We start from the raw sequence: 20,918 nt of genomic DNA, 5'->3' as shown, positions 1-20,918 counted from the left end.
GAAACATGAAAGGTGGGATGGACACGGAAGACTCTGGGAAGGCAGAGGCGGACGGCCGCAGGATTGAGTACCTTGGATATAGGGAAAGGTCCAATAAAACGAGGGGCCAGCTTCCTGCATGCGACCCTTAGTGGCAGGTCCTTGGTAGAGAGCCAAACCCTCTGGCCGGGGCGGTAAACGGGTGCCTGTCGGCGCCTGCGGTTGGCCCAGCGGGCATAGCAGCGGGAAGACCTGAGGAGAGCCACCCGGGTCTTCCTCCAGGCACGGCGGCAGCGCCTGACCAAGGCACCGGCAGAGGGCACTGAGGACTCAATTTCCTGAGACGAAAAGATGGGCGGGTGATAGCCATAAGCGGCTTGGAACGGGGAGAGGCCAGTGGCTGAGGACGGCAGAGTGTTATGGGCATATTCGGCCCATATCAATTGCGAAGCCCAGGAAGCGTTGTCGTCAGTGCAAAGGATGCGAAGGGCTGTCTCCATGTCCTGGTTCAACCTTTCAGCCTGCCCGTTGGTTTGCGGGTGGAACCCGGAGGACAAGCTGACCGAGATACCCAGGAGGCGGCAGAACTCCTTCCAAAAATTGGCAGTGAACTGCGGACCCCGATCCGAGACAATGTTACTAGGGAGACCATGAAGCCGGAACACGTGCTGCAGCAGAAGCTGGGCGGTTTCCTTGGCTGAGGGCAGTTTAGGGAGTGGTATGAAATGAGCCAATGAGAAAGAATGGCGGTATGGCCAGCAGAGGGAGGCAGACCGGTAACGAAGTCAAGGGCTATATGGGACCATGGGCGGTGTGGAACGGGAAGTGGGCGGAGGAGACCCGCCGGGGGGCATCTGGAGCTCTTGTGCTGGGCACAAACAGGACAGGCGGCCACGAACTGACGAACGTCTTCCCTAATAGTGGGCCACCAAAAACGTTGCCGCAGAAGGGCCAAGGTGCGAGGGGTTCCTGGGTGGCAGAAAAGTCGAGAGCAGTGGCACCACTGGAGAACCCGTGAACGGAGCTGGTCCGGAACGTAGAGCCCGCCCTCCGGACAGCCGGCAGAGGTGGGTTGTCCCGAAGTAGCCCTGTGCACCCGGCACCAGTCGGGACAGGGCATCCAGTTTGCAGTTCTTGGAGCCCGGACGGTAGGAGAGCGTAAAGCAAAAATGCCCAAAAAACAGCCCCCACCTGGCCTGCCGGGGGTTGAGGCGCTTACGCGCGCAGATACCCAGGTTGCGATGGTCCGTCCACACAATGAACGGGTGTTCGGCACCCTCCAACCAATGACGCCATTCCTCAAGCGCCAGCTTGACGGCCAGCAGCTCGCGATCCCCGATGGCGTAGTTCCGTTCCGCGGGACATAGTCGGCGTGAAAAGAAGGCGCACGGATGGAGGTGGTTGTCGGTGGCACCCCTCTGAGACAGAATGGCCCCCACACCCTTGTCCGAGGCATCAACCTCCACAACAAATTGCCGGCATGGGTCAGGCAGGGTAAGAACAGGTGCAGACGTGAACCGGGTCTTGAGCTCCAGAAAGGCCTGTTCCGCCTCGGAATTCCAGGTGAAAGGTTGACGAGTAGAGGTGAGTCGGTGTAGTGGCGCCGCGATGGTGCTAAAACCGCGGATGAACTTGCGGTAAAAATTAGCAAAACCTAGGAACCTTTGCAGTTGTTTGCGATTCTCCGGTTCGGGCCACTCCTCTACGGCACGGATCCAGGCCGGATCCATCTGAACACTCCCTACCGACAAGATGAAGCCCAGAAAAGAAGTGCTGGACACATGGAATTCACATTTCTCGGCCTTCACATACAACCGGCTCTGAAGTAGACGGGTGAACACAGTGCGCACATGGCCGCGGTGTTCCTCCAGGGAGCGGGAGTAGATCAGAATGTCGTCCAGGTAGACAAACACAAACCGATGAAGCATGTCCCAAAGAACGTCGTTGACCAGGGCCTGGAAAACAGCAGGGACGTTGGTGAGGCCAAACGGCATGACCAGGTACTCGTAATGGCCTACTGGGGTGTTAAAGGCCGTCTTCCATTCATCCCCCTCACGGATGCGAACCAGGTGGTAGGCGTTGCGAAGGTCAAGTTTGGTAAAGACGGTGGGAGCTCAAAAGCCGTGGACATCAAGGGCAAGGGGTACCGGTTCTTAATGGTGATGGAGTTAAGCCCTCGGTAGTCGATGCAGGGGCGGAGGCTCTTGTCCTTCTTTTCCACAAAAAAGAAACCTGCCCCCGCTGGGGAGGAGGAAGGGCGGATGATCCCAGAAGCGAGGGACTCCCGGATGTAGTCTGCCATAGCTTCCCTTTCAGGACCAGTCAGGTGGTAGAGGCGGCCTCGGGGAGGAGCCGTTCCCGGCAACAGGTCAATACCGCAATCATAAGGACGGTGGGGCGGTAAAGACAGGGCTCTAGCTTTACTGAAAACGACGCCCAAATCATGGTACTCCGCAGGGACAGAACCGAGGTCGGAGGTGGATTCCCCACCAGAACGACTAGGAGTCTGGGGAACCGAGGAGAGGCAGCTGGCATGACACGAAATCCCCCACTCCAACACCCGGCCACTGGTCCAGTCCAGGCGAGGGTTGTGCCTCTGCAACCACGGGAAACCGAACATGGCCGGCGCTCTGACAGGAACATTGGAGGTGGGTTCAAACTGTTTTATTATGGTGTGGATGGAAAGAGAAATGGTGTAGGGGTGATTCTGAAGGAAGAGTACAGTAAGAGTGTAGTGGAGGTGAAGAGAGTTTCTGATAGGGTGAAGATCGTGAAGCTGGAAGTTGAAGGGATGATGATAAATGACATCAGTGCCTATGCTCCACAAGTTGGCTGTGAGATGGAGGAGAAGGAAATATTCTGGAGTGAATTAGATGAAGTGGTAGATGTACTTAGGAAAGAACGATTGGTGATTGGGGCAGACTTTAATGGGCATGTAGGTTGTTTAGTTAAATCAACTTAACATTCTTAATTTAGTTTTAATATATTAAGTTAATTAAGTTCAATTATTCTAAAATGTATATTGTTGCCTTCAACCAAAACAAATAATCCGGTTTTATTGATTAGTTTATTCAATGAATCTACAGGTATTTACATTTATTTTCCAACAAGAATGTTACAGTACAAAATATGAAAATATTTATTTTCCAAAACTCTAATTTATTTTTACTTATTTCAGTAATACTAATAAAAATAATCATTTACAAAATAATACAAAACAAATAATACAAAAGACTTATTTTATATTTCCTTTTTCTTTGAAACTAACAAAAAGCTAACAATGCATCAGTTATTCAATGCAAGACCAACATTAAGGAATGAACATGATCAGTACTGAAACAAATGTACTGCTACAGCAAACGGCACAACTTTATGGAGAAAACATACAGTCTGTCCTGCCTTATGAAAAGAGTTTATTTTTCAGGACCTGGACCTTGTTTGAATGCTTGTTCGCATTTAGTTCCATAAATAACTTTTGAAATACTTAAAAGTGTATATAAGATCTCGTGAGTAAGCCAAGTTTAATGCATAAATTAGACCAAGTATCACAGAACATGCATTTGCCACATTGTTCAGGTTTTCAAATATTTGGATGCCCTTAATGATGATGCAAACATCTTCATAAGGGTCTGTAGCATCTGCTCCTTCATGTATGATGTCATAGATTCCCAGGGTGGTGTTGCGCATCGAGGTTGCAACGACATCCTAAAAATATTAAGTATAAAAAGAGATTTATCAACAGATCAAGGGTGAGAGGAGGGGTTTGTTGCACAGAAACATAAAATATGTTTTGGAAAAATGTAAATGACTTACCATACACTCCTTCACAAGGTAAGGGTACATCAAAGAAGTGGAGTCCTCGCACTGTGCGTCAGGTGCAGCAAAATGTCACAGTACACGTTGGAATGTTTCCCGTGGACGACCAGCCTTCTTGGCGGACTAGAATGAGTTTGTGGTGATGTAAAGATTCAAGAATATTGAATCTTTACATCATCACAAACTCATTCTAGTCCGCCAAGAAGGCTGGTCATCCACGGAAGACAAATACAAGAGAGGACAGGATACTGCGGAGGATCTCAGCTGGAATTGCTCACCAGTTCATAGCTGAACAGGGTAAGGATCTGTCTTGTCATACAGTGTCTCGACGTTAAAGAGCATTTGGACTGAAAGTCTACTCTGCAATGACCAAACCTCTCATTAGCAGAAAGAATCAAAAGGCTAGACTAAGCATGTTGTGTGGACAGAGGAGAACTGCTCCAAAGTTCACTTCAGTGAATTCAGCAAGTTTAATTTATTTGGGTCCGATGGGAAACATTATGTTCGGCGACAACCTGGAGAAAGACTGAACCCAAAGTGTGTAAAGAAGTCAGTGAAAAGTGGAGGAGGAAGTGTCAGGGTTTGGGGCATGTGTTCTGCAGCAGGAGTTGGACCTCTTATACAGCTACATGGCAGAGTGAATGCAAATGTTTATCAGAACCTTCTTCAACAACATATGGTTCCTTCCCTGCGTTCATCACCCAATCAGCCCGCAGCGTTCATGCAGGACAACGCTCCATGTCACACAGCAAAACGGGTAAAGCAGTTCCTTGAAACTGAAAACATTGAAATAATGACATGGCCTGCACAGAGTCCTGATCTCAACCCAATAGAGAACCTCTGGAAAATCCTTGGTGACAAAGTTATGGCCGAGAAACCCACTACTGTGGAGGAGACTGGAAGAAGAGTGGAGAGACTAGTGCTGTCCTGTGGCCGCAGATGTGCTGAAGTCATTCAGAGCAGAGGCCTGTACACTTCCTACTAATTGCTGACTGTTGTAACCTTCAGAAAATTTTGTTGTAATTTTTTTCCATGCTACAGTCATTGTTGTTCTCAAATTTTGATCAGTGTGTTTTCTGCAAAATAATGTTTTTTTTGGAAATGCCTTAGTTATTTTGTGGAAAAGGTGTTCTGGTAGCATGGTATAGACAGGAAAAAAAATCCACTGGTGAGCAGTGAAGATGACATTATTTCAGAATTGTTCAATTGTTTATAAATTGTTCTCTAATTTTGATCACGTGTGTGTGTGTGTGTGTGTGTGTGTGTGTGTGTGTGTATATATATATATATATATATATATATATATATATATATATATGTATATATATATATATATATATATATATATATATATATATATATATATATATATATATACATACACACACACACACACACACACACACACACACGTGATCAAAATTAGCCATTTTGATTTTGTTGATCTCGATCATCGGTTACCTCGATGCTTTTGGCGACCCCTAGGACATCGACATACAGTGGAACCCGGTTATGTCGATGTCCTAGGGGGTCGCCAAAAAGCATCGAGGTAACCGATGATCGAGATAAACGGAAATCAAAATGGCGGCAATTGAAGCCGGGAGCTTCAGAGAAAGCGGCCGAAAAAGCACCTGCCACGCTGAAGGGGGCCGAGGGGGGCGTGGCAGGTGCTCCCGGCTTCAATCGCGCACATATGGTGCTCGTTTATCATCATCACCAGCTCCTATTTAAACTTCCACACTCTCACTGTCCGTTATTGTTGGTATATGTTGGTTCATGGCGGTCGTTGTTATCGCGCATGCGTATCCCGGTACGTGCCTTCCCACCGGCACTCTCTCAACGGCTGCACTTCTCTTCCCAAAGCCGCGCCGCGCCTCTACTAACACTACTAACACTAGCACTAACTAACAGCAGAGATTCACCAGTATACAATACAACACCTGTAGCAGCTGTAAGCCTTGATTTTTTTTTCTCGCCACTTCCGCGAGTTCTTCTGCGGCTGCACCAAGATAACCGACATTAAATGGCACATTTTTACCCCCAAAACCGATAAAAAAAGCTTAGAAAATGCGAGAATTTGGCGGTTCCACTTCAAAAACGTTGACTTAATAGGGTTGTCGAGTTAACCGAGGGTGAGATAACCGGGTTCCACTGTATATATATACACACATAGACACACACACACACACACACACACACACACACACACACACACATATACAGTACAGACCAAAAGTTTGGACACACCTTCTCATTCAAAGAGTTTTCTTTATTTTCATGACTATGAAAATTGTAGAGTCACACTGAAGGCATCAAAACTATGAATTAACACATGTGGAATTATATATGAAATTATATACATAACAAAAAAGTGTGAAACAACTGAAAATATGTCATATTCTAGGTTCTTCAAAGTAGCCACCTTTTGCTTTGATTACTGCTTTGCACACTCTTGGCATTATCTTGATGAGCTTCAAGAGGTAGTCACCTGAAATGGTTTTCACTTCACAGGTGTGCCCTGTCAGGTTTAATAAGTGTGATTTATTGCCTTATAAATGGGATTGGGACCATCAGTTGTGTTGTTCAGAAGTCAGGTGGATACACAGCTGATAGTCCTACTGAATAGACTGTTAGAATTTGTATTATGGCAAGAAAAAAGCAGCTAAGGACAGAAAAACGAGTGGCCATCATTACTTTAAGAAATGAAGGTCAGTCAGTCCGAAAAATCAGGAAAACTTTGAAAGTGTCCCCAAGTGCAGTCACAAAAACCATCAAGCGCTACAAAGAAACTGGCTCACATGCGGACTGCCCCAGGAAAGGAAGACCAAGAGTCACCTCTGCTGCGGAGGATAAGTTCATCTGAGTGACCAGCCTCAGAAATCGCAGGTTAACAGCAGCTCAGATTAGAGACCAGGTCAATGGCACACAGAGTTCTAGCAGCAGACACATCTCTACAACAACTGTTAAGAGGAGACTGTGTGAATCAGGCCTTCATGGTAGAATATTTGCTAAAACCACTGCTAAAGAAAGGCAACAAGCAGAAGAGACTTGTTTGGGCTAAAGAACACAAGGAATGGACATTAGACCAGTGGAAATCTGTGCTTTGGTCTGATGAGTCCAAATTTGAGATCTTTGGTTCCAACCACTATGTCTTTGTGCGACGCAGAAAAGGTGAACGGATGGACTCTACATGCCTGGTTCCCACCGTGAAGCATGGAGGAGGAGGTGTGATGGTGTGGGGGTGCTTTGCTGGTGACACTGTTGGGGATTTATTCAAAATTGAAGGCATACTGAACCAGCATGGCTACCACAGCATCTTGCAGCGGCATGCTATTCCATCCGGTTTGCGTTTAGATGGGCCATCATTTATTTTTCAACAGGACAATGACCCCAAACACACCTCTAGGCTGTGTAAGGGCTATTTGACCAAGAAGGAGAGTGATGGGGTGCTGCGCCAGATGACCTGGCCTCCATAGTCACCGGACCTGAACCCAATCGAGATGGTTTGGGGTGAGCTGGACCGCAGAGTGAAGGCAAAAGGGCCAACAAGTGCCAAGCATCTCTGGGAACTCCTTCAAGACTGTTGGAAGACCATTTCAGGTGACTACCTCTTGAAGCTCATCAAGAGAATGCCAAGAGTGTGCAAAGCAGTAATTAAAGCAAAAGGTGGCTAATTTGAAGAACCTAGAATGACATTTTTCAGTTGTTTCACACTTTTTTGTTATGTATATAATTCCATATATAATTCCACATGTGTTAATTCATAGTTTTGATGCCTTCAGTGTGAATCTACAATTTTCATAGTCATGAAAATAAAGAAAACTCTTTGAATGAGAAGGTGTGTCCAAACTTTTGGTCTGTACTGTATGTATGTATATTATATATATATATACATACCAGCAGGATCGGGGGGAATCCGCGATGCGCTTTGGGAAGAAAAGAGCAGCCGTTGAGAGAGTGCCGGTGGGAAGACACGTACCGGGATACGCATGCGCGATAACAACGACCGCCATGAACCAACATATACCAACAATAACGGACAGTGAGAGTGTGGAAGTTTAAATAGGAGCTGGTGATGATGATAAACGAGCACCATATGTGCGCGATTGAAGCGGAGCTTCAGAGAAAGCGGCCGAGAAAGCACCTGACACGCTGAAGGGGGCCGAAGGGGGCGTGGCAGGTGGATTCCTGACAGATAAACATGTACTGTATGTACATTTTTATAGCATGACTTCATCAAACAAATCGCGGCAACGCTGTTGTGTAAAAACCTTAAAAAACACGTGCATGCACATTCTCATTTATTAACCCTCTGGAGTCTGAATTGCCGCCGGCGCCCAAACGTGCTTTTTTTTCAGATGCCAGCAAAAAGAGCTGAAACTGCTCGGTCATATTTGATCAGAAATGTCAAAGTAATACATCATTTAAATCTGTAAAGGGTCTACTTTCATTTGTGTATGCTCACTATACAAACAAAACGTTGTATTTTTTTAAAATGAATAAAATAGTCAGGGTGCGCCATCTGTCGCCTTTGTCTGCGTAAACTTTGTTTAGAAACGCGTCATCAAAAAGCCCTGAAACTCGGCCAATAGCTGACACACGGAAATAAAAAATATATCCTTAGACAGCTTAAAGTGTGTAGTTTTAGAATAAGTCGGTGAAATAAAAAACATATGTTTTCATTTAATGTAAATCATGTAAAACCAAGTAGAAGCACAGATTTTCACGCCCCCCCCGCTATTCACAGGTAAAACAGTTCACACGTTGAGTCACACACACACACACACGCCCCCCGGACAGTGGCATAAAACAATGCCAGAGAATTTACCTTTTCATCTGAAGAAGATTGCGATTCCGACGAGGAACGTTTGCATTTTGAAGAGCGAGGACTTTCCAGCAAGTTGCTACGATGAGTAAGTTATTTAGTCTTACATTCTGATCATATAAAACTCATATTGTTTGTAGACATCTCTGCCTAGCTTTTGTCAACATTGCCTTTTAATGTTACAACAAATATCCACCAATATCTGCTCATTTTTAACATTAACTGTTTGTAATTGTATGCTCTAAATATTGTTGACGTTATATAGTTATATTTTAGCCTCAGTTCAGTTTTGGTTGGTGTCACTGATCATCCTGAAAGGCTGTTATGTAGTGTTAGCTAGCAGAGATGTTCCCAAATGCTGAGGTGTAAATGCTATATGTACAATGCATGCTAACAAATATATATTGTTCAAGAATACTATATTTATCAAATATATATTCATCAAAAATACTGAAAAATATATTGTTTGATTATTTTTAGGAGTGTGGCTGCATCACCCCTGCCTTCAATGGAAACTCACACCAGGCCACGCAGGTGTCGCTCCATTTTGAGTTCGACGAGAATCATCCTGAGTAAGTACATATTTTGTATTTTCTTAAATTATATTTAGTTTGAATCATTATTGCATTGTATGACATATGCAAACAACTTTACCAATGACACAATTAGTGATGTTCGTGTGTGTGTTTCATAAACAGATGTGATCAAGCACCTGCTCCAAAAAGGGCAAAGGCAGCACACACACAGTCCACCACGTCATGGAAGGATCAGACAGATAATGACACAGTTCCACAGACTCTGTGATTCCTGCCCACATTCTCCATTTAGTCTATTTAAAATGTTTTTCCCGGACAGTGTTGTGTCAACTCTGTGCCACAACACAAATGCTCAAGCTGCCAAGTCAATAGCCAAGGGACGCAAATACAAATGGAGAGATGTAACCGTGAGTGAGATGTATCGCTACATTGGGCTCTTATTTTACATGGCAATGGTAAAGTTGCCCTTCATCATAGACTACTGGCGACAGAGCAGTATCTTCACAATTCCCTTTCCAGCAACAATTATGTCAGGGGACAGATACAGGAACATTTCATGGAATTTACACATGAGTCACCCAGATGCAGACAAAGAAAACGACAGAAAGAGGGGCACATCTGAACATGACCGTTTGTTCAGAGTGAAACTGATTATGGACACAATCCGTAAGACATGCAAAGCAATTTATCATCCTAGAAGACATTTAGCCGTGGATGAGAGGATGGTAGCATGCAAAGCTAACACTGGGAGGACACAGTACATAAAAGCCAAGCCGACTAATTGGGGGTTCAAGTTGTTTGTTCTTGCTGATTCCTCAAATGGATACACTATAATTATTTAATGCATAGTATTGTAGCCCTACAGGCTGGGATTTGCAGAACCCTACTGTAGTGTATTGTTAGTTTTTGTTGCACTCTTTATTTTTTATACATACTGTACTGTATTGTTTTATTGTTACACAATTCCCTTTTTAATGATGTCCTTGCTAATGTGTATTTTTAATAAACACAAAGGAAACATTACTTGTTGTAGTACTGTACTTCTCACTGTGATCCTGGCTCAGTGATCCACAGCTCATTATGTAATCGACAGCTCATTATGCGACCCATTGTCTACGAAGCTGTCAGTCAGTTGACGCCTCTTCGCATATGGCCTTTCAAAGTAGAAAGTGTTTTTTAAATTTTAAATCAAAGTATTGTTTAAGGTGAATGAGCAGGCAGGATGATTTTCACATCATTAAAAATAAAAAACCTACATTAGAAGCTCTGTTCTCAAAAAGTCTTGGGGAAACATGTTTACTATCGGTTTTGTGGCCTTATTTCAGTGAGGTTTTTTTTTGCTTTTTCAAAAACCAAGCATAAACCTTATTTTGTCAAAAATACAAACAAACACATATAAGTTGTTTACATATTATGGTAGCCCAGTTTGTGCTAAATACAGTGTAATAAGCCTTTTGTCAATAATATATTTTAAAAGCAACTAAAAAGAACCAAAAGTAAGAGCATGTCAAAATCTCTCAAGGGGACAAAAACACCCTCAGACTCCAGAGGGGTTTAACGCACATCATGTACATAAAGAAATTTCAAGCACGTTAATATATTGCCGCCATTTTGATTTTCGTTTATCTCGATCATCGGTTACCTCAATGCTTTTTGCCAACCCCCTAGGACATCGACATAACCGGGTTCCACTGTATATATAAAATGTGTTTTAGAAATATTACCTCTAGGAATGGCCTACTAATATCCGATCACTGCCGTCCTCCTGCCAGACAAAGACAAACAAAATGGCAAAGATTAATATTACCCTAATAATAAGAATCGAATAATAAAATCAAATAATCACATTTTAACAAATATAAATTAAATTAAAGCGGAAAACAAGACCGTAACTAACATGAACGTGAAACCCACATGAAGAACACGGTAACATCATGAAAATATCATACAAAACATGAGATTATTCGCGATTAACCAACCTTACCTAATGACATCCTCAATATATATACATAAAAAAGTCAAATCTCACCTGGATGTGTGTCCACAAGGAAAAATCTTCCCTTGTTTTCTCTTTTTGCACCTGAACTTTGTTTAAACTGATTCCCATTAAATGGCGCCTAACAAAAACAGAGCAGAAAAGTTTTCATTTGCGCATGTGCGGATATTACTCCACCTCTTGACCAAAGCGCGGTACTGCAGAAGCTACACAACTCTATTTCATTCGTTTTACTTGAATTAGTTGTGTTAAACTGAAATCTTACTATTTTTAAATTTTGTCAACACGACTCTTTTAATTTTAATACACAAACTTAAGTACATTATTTAATTTAAACATAGTTATATTCTTTGGTCCAACAGCAGGCACATTTAATTTTTTTGAGTGTAGATTTTGCTAAAAGGATGGAAATGGCAGTGGTGAACACTTATTTTAAGAAGAAGGAGGATCATAGGGTGACGTATAAGAGTGGAGGAAGGTGCACACAGTTGGACTATGTGCTATGCAAGAGAGGCAACCTGAAGGAAATTGGAGACTGTAAGGTGTTGGCAGGGGACAGTGTAGCTAGACAGCATCGGATGGTGGTCTGTAGGATGGTTGTGGAGATGAAGAAAAAGAGGAGGAGAGTGAGGACTGAAAGAAGAATAAGATGGTGGAAACTGAAGGAGGAAGAGTGTAGTGTGAGGTTTAGGGAAGAGGTCAGACAGAGGCTCGGTGGTGTTGAAGAGGTGTTGGATGATTGGCCAACTACTGCAGGAGTGATGAGGGAGACAGCTAGAAAAGTTCTTGGTGTGACATCTGGAAATAGAAAGCAAGACAAGGAGATGTGGTGGTGGAATGAGGAAGTGCAGGAGAGCATAAGGAGAAAGAGGTTGGCAAAACAGAAGTGGGATCGACAGAGTGATAAGAAAAGTAGGCAGGAGTACAAGGAGATGCGGCAGCAGGTAAAGAGGGATGTGGCGAAAGCCAAGGAAAAGGCATATGAGGAGCTGTATGAGAGGTTGGACAATAAGGAATTAGAAAAAGATTTAAACCGATTGGCCAGGCAGAGGGACCGAGCTGGGAAGGATGTGCTGCAAGTTAGAACAGTAAAGGATTGAAATGGAAATGTGTTGACTAGTGAGGAGAGTGTGTTAAGAAGGTGGAGGGAGTATTTTGAGCAGCTGATGAATGAGGAAAATCAGAGAGAGAGAAGGTTGGATGATGTGGAGTTGGTGGATGTAGATAGAAATAGTAAGGAGGAAGTGAGAGCAGCGATTAAGAGGATGAAGAGTGGAAAGTCGGTTGGACCAGATGACATACCGGTAGAAGCGTGGAGATGTTTAGGAGAGATGGCAGTGGAGTTTTTAACCAGATTGTTTAACAGGATTTTGGAAGGTGAGAAGATGCCAGAGGAATGGAGAAGAAGTGTGCTGGTACCGATCTTTAAGCATAAGGGAGATGTGCAGACCTGCAGTGACTACAGGGGAATTAAGTTGATCAGTCACACCATGAAGTTATGGGAAAGAGTAGTGGATGCCAGGCTGAGAGAAGAGGTGACCATCTGTGAGCAACAGTATGGTTTCTTGCAGAGGAAGAGCACCACAGATGACCTATTTGCTTTGAGGATGTTGATGGAGAAGTATAGAGAAGGACAGAAGGAATTGCATTGTGTATTTGCAGATTTAGAGAAAGCGTACGACAGAGTGCCAAGAGAGGAGTTGTGGTATTGTATGAGGAAGTCAGGTGTGTCAGAGAAGTATGTGAGGGTGGTGCAGGACATGTATGAGGACAGTGTGACGGCAGTGAAGTGTGCAGTAGGTACGACAGACTGGTTCAGGGTGAAGGTTGGACTGCATCAAGGATCGGCCCTGAGCCCTTTCCAGTTTGCAGTGGTGATGGACAGGTTGACGGACGAGGTCAGACAGGAGTCTCCCTGGACCATGATGTTTACGGATGATATTGTGATTTGTGGTGAGAGTAGGGAGCAGGTTGAGTAAGACAGAGCACATGTGTGTGAATGAGAGGGAGGGCAGTGGAGTGGTGCGCTTGCAGGGAGAAGAGGTGGAGAAGGTGGAGGAGTTCAGGTACCTGGGGTCAACAGTGCAAAGTAATGGAGAGTATGTTAGAGAAGTAAAGAAAAGAGTGCAGGCAGGGTGGAGTGGGTGGAGAAGAGTGACAGGAGTGATTTGTGATAGTAGGTAGTATCTGCAAGAATGAAAGGAAAAGTTTATAGGTCTGTGGTGAGACCTGCGATGTTGTATGGATTAGAGACAGTGGCATTGAGTAAAAGACAGGAGGTGGAGCTGGAGGTAGCAGAGCTGAAAATGTTAATCTTTTCGTTGGGAGTGACGAGGATGGATAAGATTAGAAGGTAGTTTATTAGAGGGACAGCTCATGTAGGATGTTTTGGTGACAAGGTGAGGGAGGCGAGATTGAGATGGTTTGGACATGTACAGAGGAGGGACATGAATTATATTGGTAGGAGAATGCTGAGGATGGAGCCACCAGGTAGGAGGAAAAGAGGAAGGCAAGGAAGAGGTTCATGAATTTGGTGAGGGAAGACATGCAGGTAGTTGGTGTGAAAGAGGCAGATGTAGAGGACAGGGTGGTATGGAGACGGTTGATCCGCTGTTGCGACCCCTAATGGGAGCAGTCGAAAGAAGAAGAAGAAGAAGAATTTTACATAACAATATGTTGGATTGAATAAATAAAGTGTCTGATGTCAGAAATGATCGACTGAAACATACTGTATTGAGTTCTGTAGCAGAGCCTCAGGCGTCATCTGAATTGGAAATAGAGCTCCTAAGACTAATTCCCCATGAATCAGGTCTAATATATTATTTGCATTCATTAACTTGTTTCACTCCCATTGAAAATCTCAACATCTTCAGCACTGCTACCTTCAGCTCCACCTGTCTTTTAATCAATGCCAGGTGAAGCTACTTATTCTGTTCATCATAATTTTTCCTGCATTTTATTATTGGAGCTACAGTTAAAGTTGGTGTATGTAGACTAGTTTGGGATCTGCTTATTGAAAATCCAACATTTTATTTCATTTCTGATCAAAGGAACTAAATGAAATAAATGACTCAAAAAAAGATTAGTTAATTTTGATGAACGAGATGTAAACAACCGAATCACTAAAATGATCCGATCTTCCCATCATCAGTTTCTTTAAGTAATTGAATATGCGCAGTTCCGCCATAATAACATTTAATTTCAAAATAAGTCCCGGAGAAAAGAATTCACACTTTACTATTTACGCAAATAGAAATAGCAAAAGAAGCAAAAGTACAACTTGGACTTAAAAGGGCAGCACATTAACACAAAACTACTCTGTTCTGAATACAATTCCATCTGAGGTTGCTAGCAAATGAACATTAGCATTTTACCTCATGGAACTTAAGACTTGTTATTGTTCATATAAATGATCATAATTGAGAAAATGTGATCTCTGACATTAACTGTGTTGTGGATGTTGGTATCAGATAAGCTGTTTCATTATTTTACAAACTGCTGATCTCTACAGCTGTCAGCCAAAAACAAGTATCTAAAGCATCTGTGTGTGTAAGTGGTGTTTTATTTGTAGGTTTGCTGTGTACTGTAATAATATATTTTACTTTTATCCAGGTTTGAGTCTAAACATGGAACAGAGGAACAAAACAAGAGTTTGAGAAAATTTACCCTGGACTTGTGTCTGCAAGCAGCTTTACACCAACCACAACACTTCTGGGAGACAGTGCAGAAAGTAATTGCATATGATTATAAAAAAGCAAGTGATTTCCTGCTGGATCTGTGCTCCCATGTGAAGCAGTATGAGAGTAAAACAGGCAGCAGTGTTCTTCCAGCATTACTACCAGTTTATCAGTCAGTTTTATTCTGGACCATAAATCTCTCAGAGAGAAAAGTTTCCCTCTTACTAGAAGTGCTGAAACTCCAAACAGAGAAGAAACCAGTGGATCTGAGAGACTTTACAGAAGAAGAGAGTGAAGTGAGGAGTTTTCTTCAGTGTCTGCCCTACATCTCACATCTCAGGTTTAATGAGTAAGTTTTTATATTATTCTTCAGACAAGTTTTAGTTCCTTGTGCACCACAAATGATAAAATCACTGTTCTGAACTTTGTGTTGTCAGTGATGAAATGTGAATCAGTTCAAACACTGACTTTTTTCTATTCATTATTAACTTGTTCTGTCGAATACAAATTTTAATCCCAATTTGTCTACATGAATCTGATCATTCCTGAAGTGTTGATATACAGTGTACATTGCTTTAGTTTGTGAAGTTGCCAAAAACAAACAAACATGCAAATACACACTTTCATTCACTGTTAGTAAAAGGTTGTGTAACGATAATCTCCAGTCATGATTCGATTAAATTCACAAGACTGAGTTCACAAAATGATTCTCAGAATATTTTTAACAAAATTTAAAAAGAAAATATTTCTGAATAATATACAATGCAAAAAAAATGCATTTCTGTTTCTCTTAACAGATTAAAAATGGCTATGGACAGAGGTTTAATATTATACATATACATAACAATACGTTGGATCGAATAAATAAAGTGTCTGACGTCGGAAATGATCGACTGAAACATACTGTTTTGAGTTCTGTAGCAGAGCCTCAGGCATCATCTGAATTGGAAATAGGCCTCCAAACACTAATTCTCCATGAATCAGGTCTAATTTATTATTTCTTTTAATCCAAATTTGAATCCTAGTTAATGTACATGAATCTGATTATTCCTCTAAAGTTAGTATACAGTGTATGTTGTAAAGAACATGTGATCTACGATGCCTGTGGTGTCTTTTCTGATTAGGGAAGAATCACACAGCACACAGAATGGCACATACACTCACCGGCCACTTTATTAGGTACACCTTACTAGTACCGGGTTGGACCCCCTTTTTCCTTCAGAACTGCCTTAATCCTTCAGGGCATAGATTCAACAAGGTACTGGAAACATTTCTCAGAGATTTTGGTCCATATTGACATGATAGCATCACGCAGTTGCTGCAGATTTGTCGGCTGCACATCCATGATGCGAATCTCCCGTTCCACCACATCCCAAAGGTGCTCTATTGGATTGAGATCTGATGACTGTGGAGGCCATTTGAGTACAGTGAACTCACTGTCATGTTCAAGAAACCAGTCTGAGATATTTCGTGCTTTATGACCTGGCGCGTTATCCTGCTGGAAGTAGCCATCAAAAGATGGGTACGCTGTGGTCATAAAGGGATGGACATGGTCAGCAACAATACTCAGGTAGGCTGTGGCGTTGACACGATGCTTAATTGGTACTAATGGGCCCAAAGTGTGCCAAGAAAATATCCTCCACACCATTACACCACCACCACCAGCCTAAACCGTTGATACAAGGCACGATGGATCCATGCATTCATGTTGTTGACGCCAAATTCTGACCCTACCATCCGAATGTCGCAGCAGAAATCGAGACTCATCAGACCAGGCAATGTTTTTCCAATCTTCTATTGTCCAATTTTGGTGAGCTTGTGCAAACTGTAGCCTCAGTTTCCTGTTCTTAGCTGTCAGGAGTGGCACCCGTTGTGGTCTTCTGCTGCTGTAACCCATCCGCCTCAAGGTTCGACGTGTTGTGCATTCAGAGATGCTCTTCTGCATACCTCGGTTGTAACGAGTGGTTATTTAAGTTACTGTTGCCTTTCTATCAGCTCGGACCAGTCTGGCCATTCTCCTCTGACCTCTAGCATCAACAAGGCATTTGCGCCCACAGAACTGCCGCTCACTAGATATTTTCTCTTTTTCGGACCATTCTCTGTAAACCCTAGAGATGGTTGTGCGTGAAAATCCCAGTAGATCAGCAGTTTCTGAAATACTCAGACCAGCCCGTCTGGCACCAACAACCATGCCACGTTCAAAGTCACTTAAATCAATTTTCTTCCCCATTCTGACGCTCGGTTTGAACTGTAGCAGATCGTCTTGACCATGTCTACATGCCTAAATGCATTGAGTTGCTGCCATGTGATTGGCTGATTAGAAATTTGCGTTAATGAGCAGTTGGACAGGTGTACCTAATAAAGTGGCCGGTGAGTGTACATTATTCTTCAATTTAATGCAGATAACAGACAAGTATATACACACTGTAAAAAACCTGAGCTAAAACTGTTCCTGATTGAGTCCAGACAAAGACTTTCTGTAAACCTTAAGTGATCCCATCGTAAATATCCTATAGACACTGAACAGACAACATAGGAATGTGTGTTTAGAGAACTAGTGTGAGGCCCATCTTAATTCATACATTTACACAAAGCAATAGATCAGATTTTTTTGGTTTGAATCTTGACATTATTGTTACAATAATTATGAGAGTCACGTGACAAAATAACTAATGACACAGATCAGAAGATATGCTAGATTAAGCTACTTCTTCTTTCGGCTGCTCCCATTAGGGGTCGCCACAGTGGCTCATCCGTCTCTTTCTTACCCCCCTGTCCTCTACATCTGCCTCTTTCACACCAACTACCTGCATGTCTTCCCTCACCACATCCATGAACCTCCTCCTTGATCTTCCTCTTTTCCTCCTTCCTGGTGGCTCCATCCTCAGCATTCTCCTACTGATATACCCCATGTCCCTCCTCTGCACATGTCCAAACCATCTCAATCTCACCTCCCTCACCTTGTCTCCAAAACGTCCTACATGCGCTGTCCTTCTAATAAACTTATTTCTAATCCTGTCCATCCTCATCACTCCCAATGAACATCTCGACATCTTCAGCTCTGCTACCTCCAGCTTCACCTCCTGTCTTTTACTCAATGCCAGGTGAAGCTACTTATTCTGTTCATCATAATTTTTCCTTAGCTGCATTTCATTATTGGAGCTATAGTTAAAGTTTGTGTATGTAGGTTTGAGATCTGCTTATTGAAAATCTAACATTTAATTTTATTTCTGATCAAAGGAACTAAATGAAATAAATAACAAAAAAAAAAAAACATTCGTTCGTACTGATGAACGAGATTTAAAGAACCGAATCACTAAAATGATCAGATCTTCCCATCACAAGTTTCTATAATTAATATAACATGCGCAGTTCTGCCATAATTACATCTAATTTCAAAATAAAAGTCCCAAAACAAATAATTCACAACAATTCACTATATACACAAATAAAAATAGCAAAATATTTAGCAAAAATACAACTTGGACTTAAAAGAGCAGCACATAAACACAAAACTACTCTGTTCTGAATACACTTCCATCTGAGGTTTCTAACAAATGAATATTAGCATTCTACCTCATGGAACTTAAGTCTTGTTGCTGTTTATATAAATGATCAGAATGGAGAAAATGTGATCTCTGATATTAACTGTGTTGTGGATGTTGGTATCAGATGAGCTGTTTCATTATTTCATAAACTGCTGATCTCTACAGCTGTCAGCCAAAAACAAGTATCTAAAGCATCTGTGTGTGTAAGTGTTGTTTTATTTGTAGGTTTTCTGTGTACTGTAATAATATATTTTACTTTTATCCAGGTTTGAGTCTAAACATGGAACAGAGGAACAAAACAAGAGATTTAGAAAATTTACACTGGACTTGTGTCTGCAAGCAGCTTTACACCAACCACAAAACATCCGGGAGACAGTGGAGAAAGTAATTGCATATAGTCATAAAGAACAGAGTGATTTCCTGCTGGATCTGTGCTCCCATGTGAAGCAGTATGAGAGTGAAACAGGCAGCAGTGTTCTTCCAGCATTACTACCAGTTTACCAGTCAGTTTCAGTCTGGTCCATAAATCTCTCAGAGAGAAAAGTTTCCATATTCCTAGAAGTGCTGAAACTCCAAACACAGAAGAAACTAGTGGAGCTGAGAGACTGTACAGGTGAAGAGAGTGAAGTGAGGAGTTTTCTTCAGTGTCTGCCCTACATCTCACAGCTCAGGTTTAATGAGTAAGTTTTTATATTATTCTTCAGTCAAGTTTTAGTTCCTTGTGCACCACAAATGATAAAATCACTGTTCTGAACTTTGTGTTGTCAGTGATGAAATGTGAATCAGTTCAAACACTGACTTTTTTCTATTCATTATTAACTTGTTCTGTCGAATACAAATTTTAATCCCAATTTGTCTACATGAATCTGATCATTCCTGAAGTGTTGATATACAGTGTACATTACTTTAGTTTGTGAAGTTGCCAAAAACAAACAAACATGCAAATACACACTTTCATTCACTATTAGTAAAAGGTTGTGTAACGATAATCTCCAGTCATGATTCGATTAAATTCACAAGACTGAGTTCACAAAATGATTCTCAGAATATTTTTAACAAAATTTAAAAAGAAAATATTTCTGAATAATATACAATGCAAGAAAATGCATTTCTGTTTCTCCAAACAGATTAAAAATGGCTATGGACAGAGGTTTAATATTATACATATAATATACATAACAATACGTTGGATTGAATAAATAAAGTGTCTGACGTCGGAAATGATCGACTGAAACATACTGTTTTGAGTTCTGTAGCAGAGCCTCAGGCATCATCTGAATTGGAAATAGGCCTCCAAACACTAATTCTCCATGAATCAGGTCTAATTTATTATTTGTATTCATTAACTTGTTTCTTTTAATCCAAATCTGAATCCTAGTTAATGTACATGAATCTGATTATTCCTCTAAAGTTAGTATACAGTGTATGTTGTAAAGAACATGTGATCTACGATGCCTGTGGTGTCTTTTCTGATTAGGAAAGAATCACACAGCACACAGAATGGCACATACACTCACCGGCCACTTTATTAGGTACACCTTACTAGTACCGGGTTGGACCCCCTTTTTCCTTCAGAACTGCCTTAATCCTTCAGGGCATAGATTCAACAAGGTACTGGAAACATTTCTCAGAGATTTTGGTCCATATTGACATGATAGCATCACGCAGTTGCTGCAGATTTGTCGGCTGCACATCCATGATGCGAATCTCCCGTTCCACCACATCCCAAAGGTGCTCTATTGGATTGAGATCTGATGACTATGGAGGCCATTTGAGTACAGTGAACTCACTGTCATGTTCAAGAAACCAGTCTGAGATATTTCGTGCTTTATGACCTGGCGCGTTATCCTGCTGGAAGTAGCCATCAGAAGATGGGTACGCTGTGGTCATAAAGGGATGGACATGGTCAGCAACAATACTCAGGTAGGCTGTGGCGTTGACACGATGCTTAATTGGTACTAATGGGCCCAAAGTGTGCCAAGAAAATATCCCCCACACCATTACACCACCACCACCAGCCTGAACCGTTGATACAAGGCACGATGGATCCATGCATTCATGTTGTTGACGCCAAATTCTGACCCTACCATCCGAATGTCGCAGCAGAAATCGAGACTCATCAGACCAGGCAATGTTTTTCCAATCTTCTATTGTCCAATTTTGGTGAGCTTGTGCAAACTGTAGCCTCAGTTTCCTGTTCTTAGCTGTCAGGAGTGGCACCCGTTGTGGTCTTCTGCTGCTGTAACCCATCCGCCTCAAGGTTCGACGTGTTGTGCATTCAGAGATGCTCTTCTGCATACCTCGGTTGTAACGAGTGGTTATTTGAGTTACTGTTGCCTTTCTATCAGCTCGGACCAGTCTGGCCATTCTCCTCTGACCTCTAGCATCAACAAGGCATTTGCGCCCACAGAACTGCCGCTCACTAGATATTTTCTCTTTTTCGGACCATTCTCTGTAAACCCTAGAGATGGTTGTGCGTGAAAATCCCAGTAGATCAGCAGTTTCTGAAATACTCAGACCAGCCCGTCTGGCACCAACAAC

At 42.4% G+C, this 20,918-nt stretch overlaps 1 protein-coding gene and 1 long non-coding RNA gene across 3 annotated transcripts in view; one reads left to right on the top strand and one right to left on the bottom strand.

Moving 5' to 3' along the window:
* The window catches only part of LOC124382012, a 34,205-nt gene extending 22,738 nt beyond the window's left edge, over positions 1–11,467 (bottom strand). The window contains exon 1 of the long non-coding RNA XR_006924962.1: positions 10,881–11,467. This is a non-coding gene — a long non-coding RNA (uncharacterized LOC124382012). The remainder of the gene's footprint in view (positions 1–10,880) is intronic.
* The window catches only part of LOC124382011, a 49,119-nt gene that overhangs the window by 21,442 nt on the left and 6,759 nt on the right, over positions 1–20,918 (top strand). The window contains exons 7-8 of one of the 2 annotated variants that reach the window (XM_046844067.1): positions 14,765–15,178; positions 18,644–19,057. The exons of the other annotated variant lie outside the window; for it this stretch is intronic. Of the exons in view, the coding sequence (XP_046700023.1) occupies positions 14,765–15,178; positions 18,644–19,057 (828 nt within the window). The remainder of the gene's footprint in view (positions 1–14,764; positions 15,179–18,643; positions 19,058–20,918) is intronic. 2 annotated transcript variants of the gene reach the window in all.

The sequence above is a fragment of the Silurus meridionalis genome, chromosome 29 (assembly GCF_014805685.1).
Source record: "Silurus meridionalis isolate SWU-2019-XX chromosome 29, ASM1480568v1, whole genome shotgun sequence".
Classification (NCBI taxonomy): Eukaryota; Metazoa; Chordata; class Actinopteri; order Siluriformes; family Siluridae; genus Silurus; species Silurus meridionalis.
Note: the sequence above shows the minus strand (reverse complement) of the source record. Positions and strands in the feature narration are given on the sequence as shown.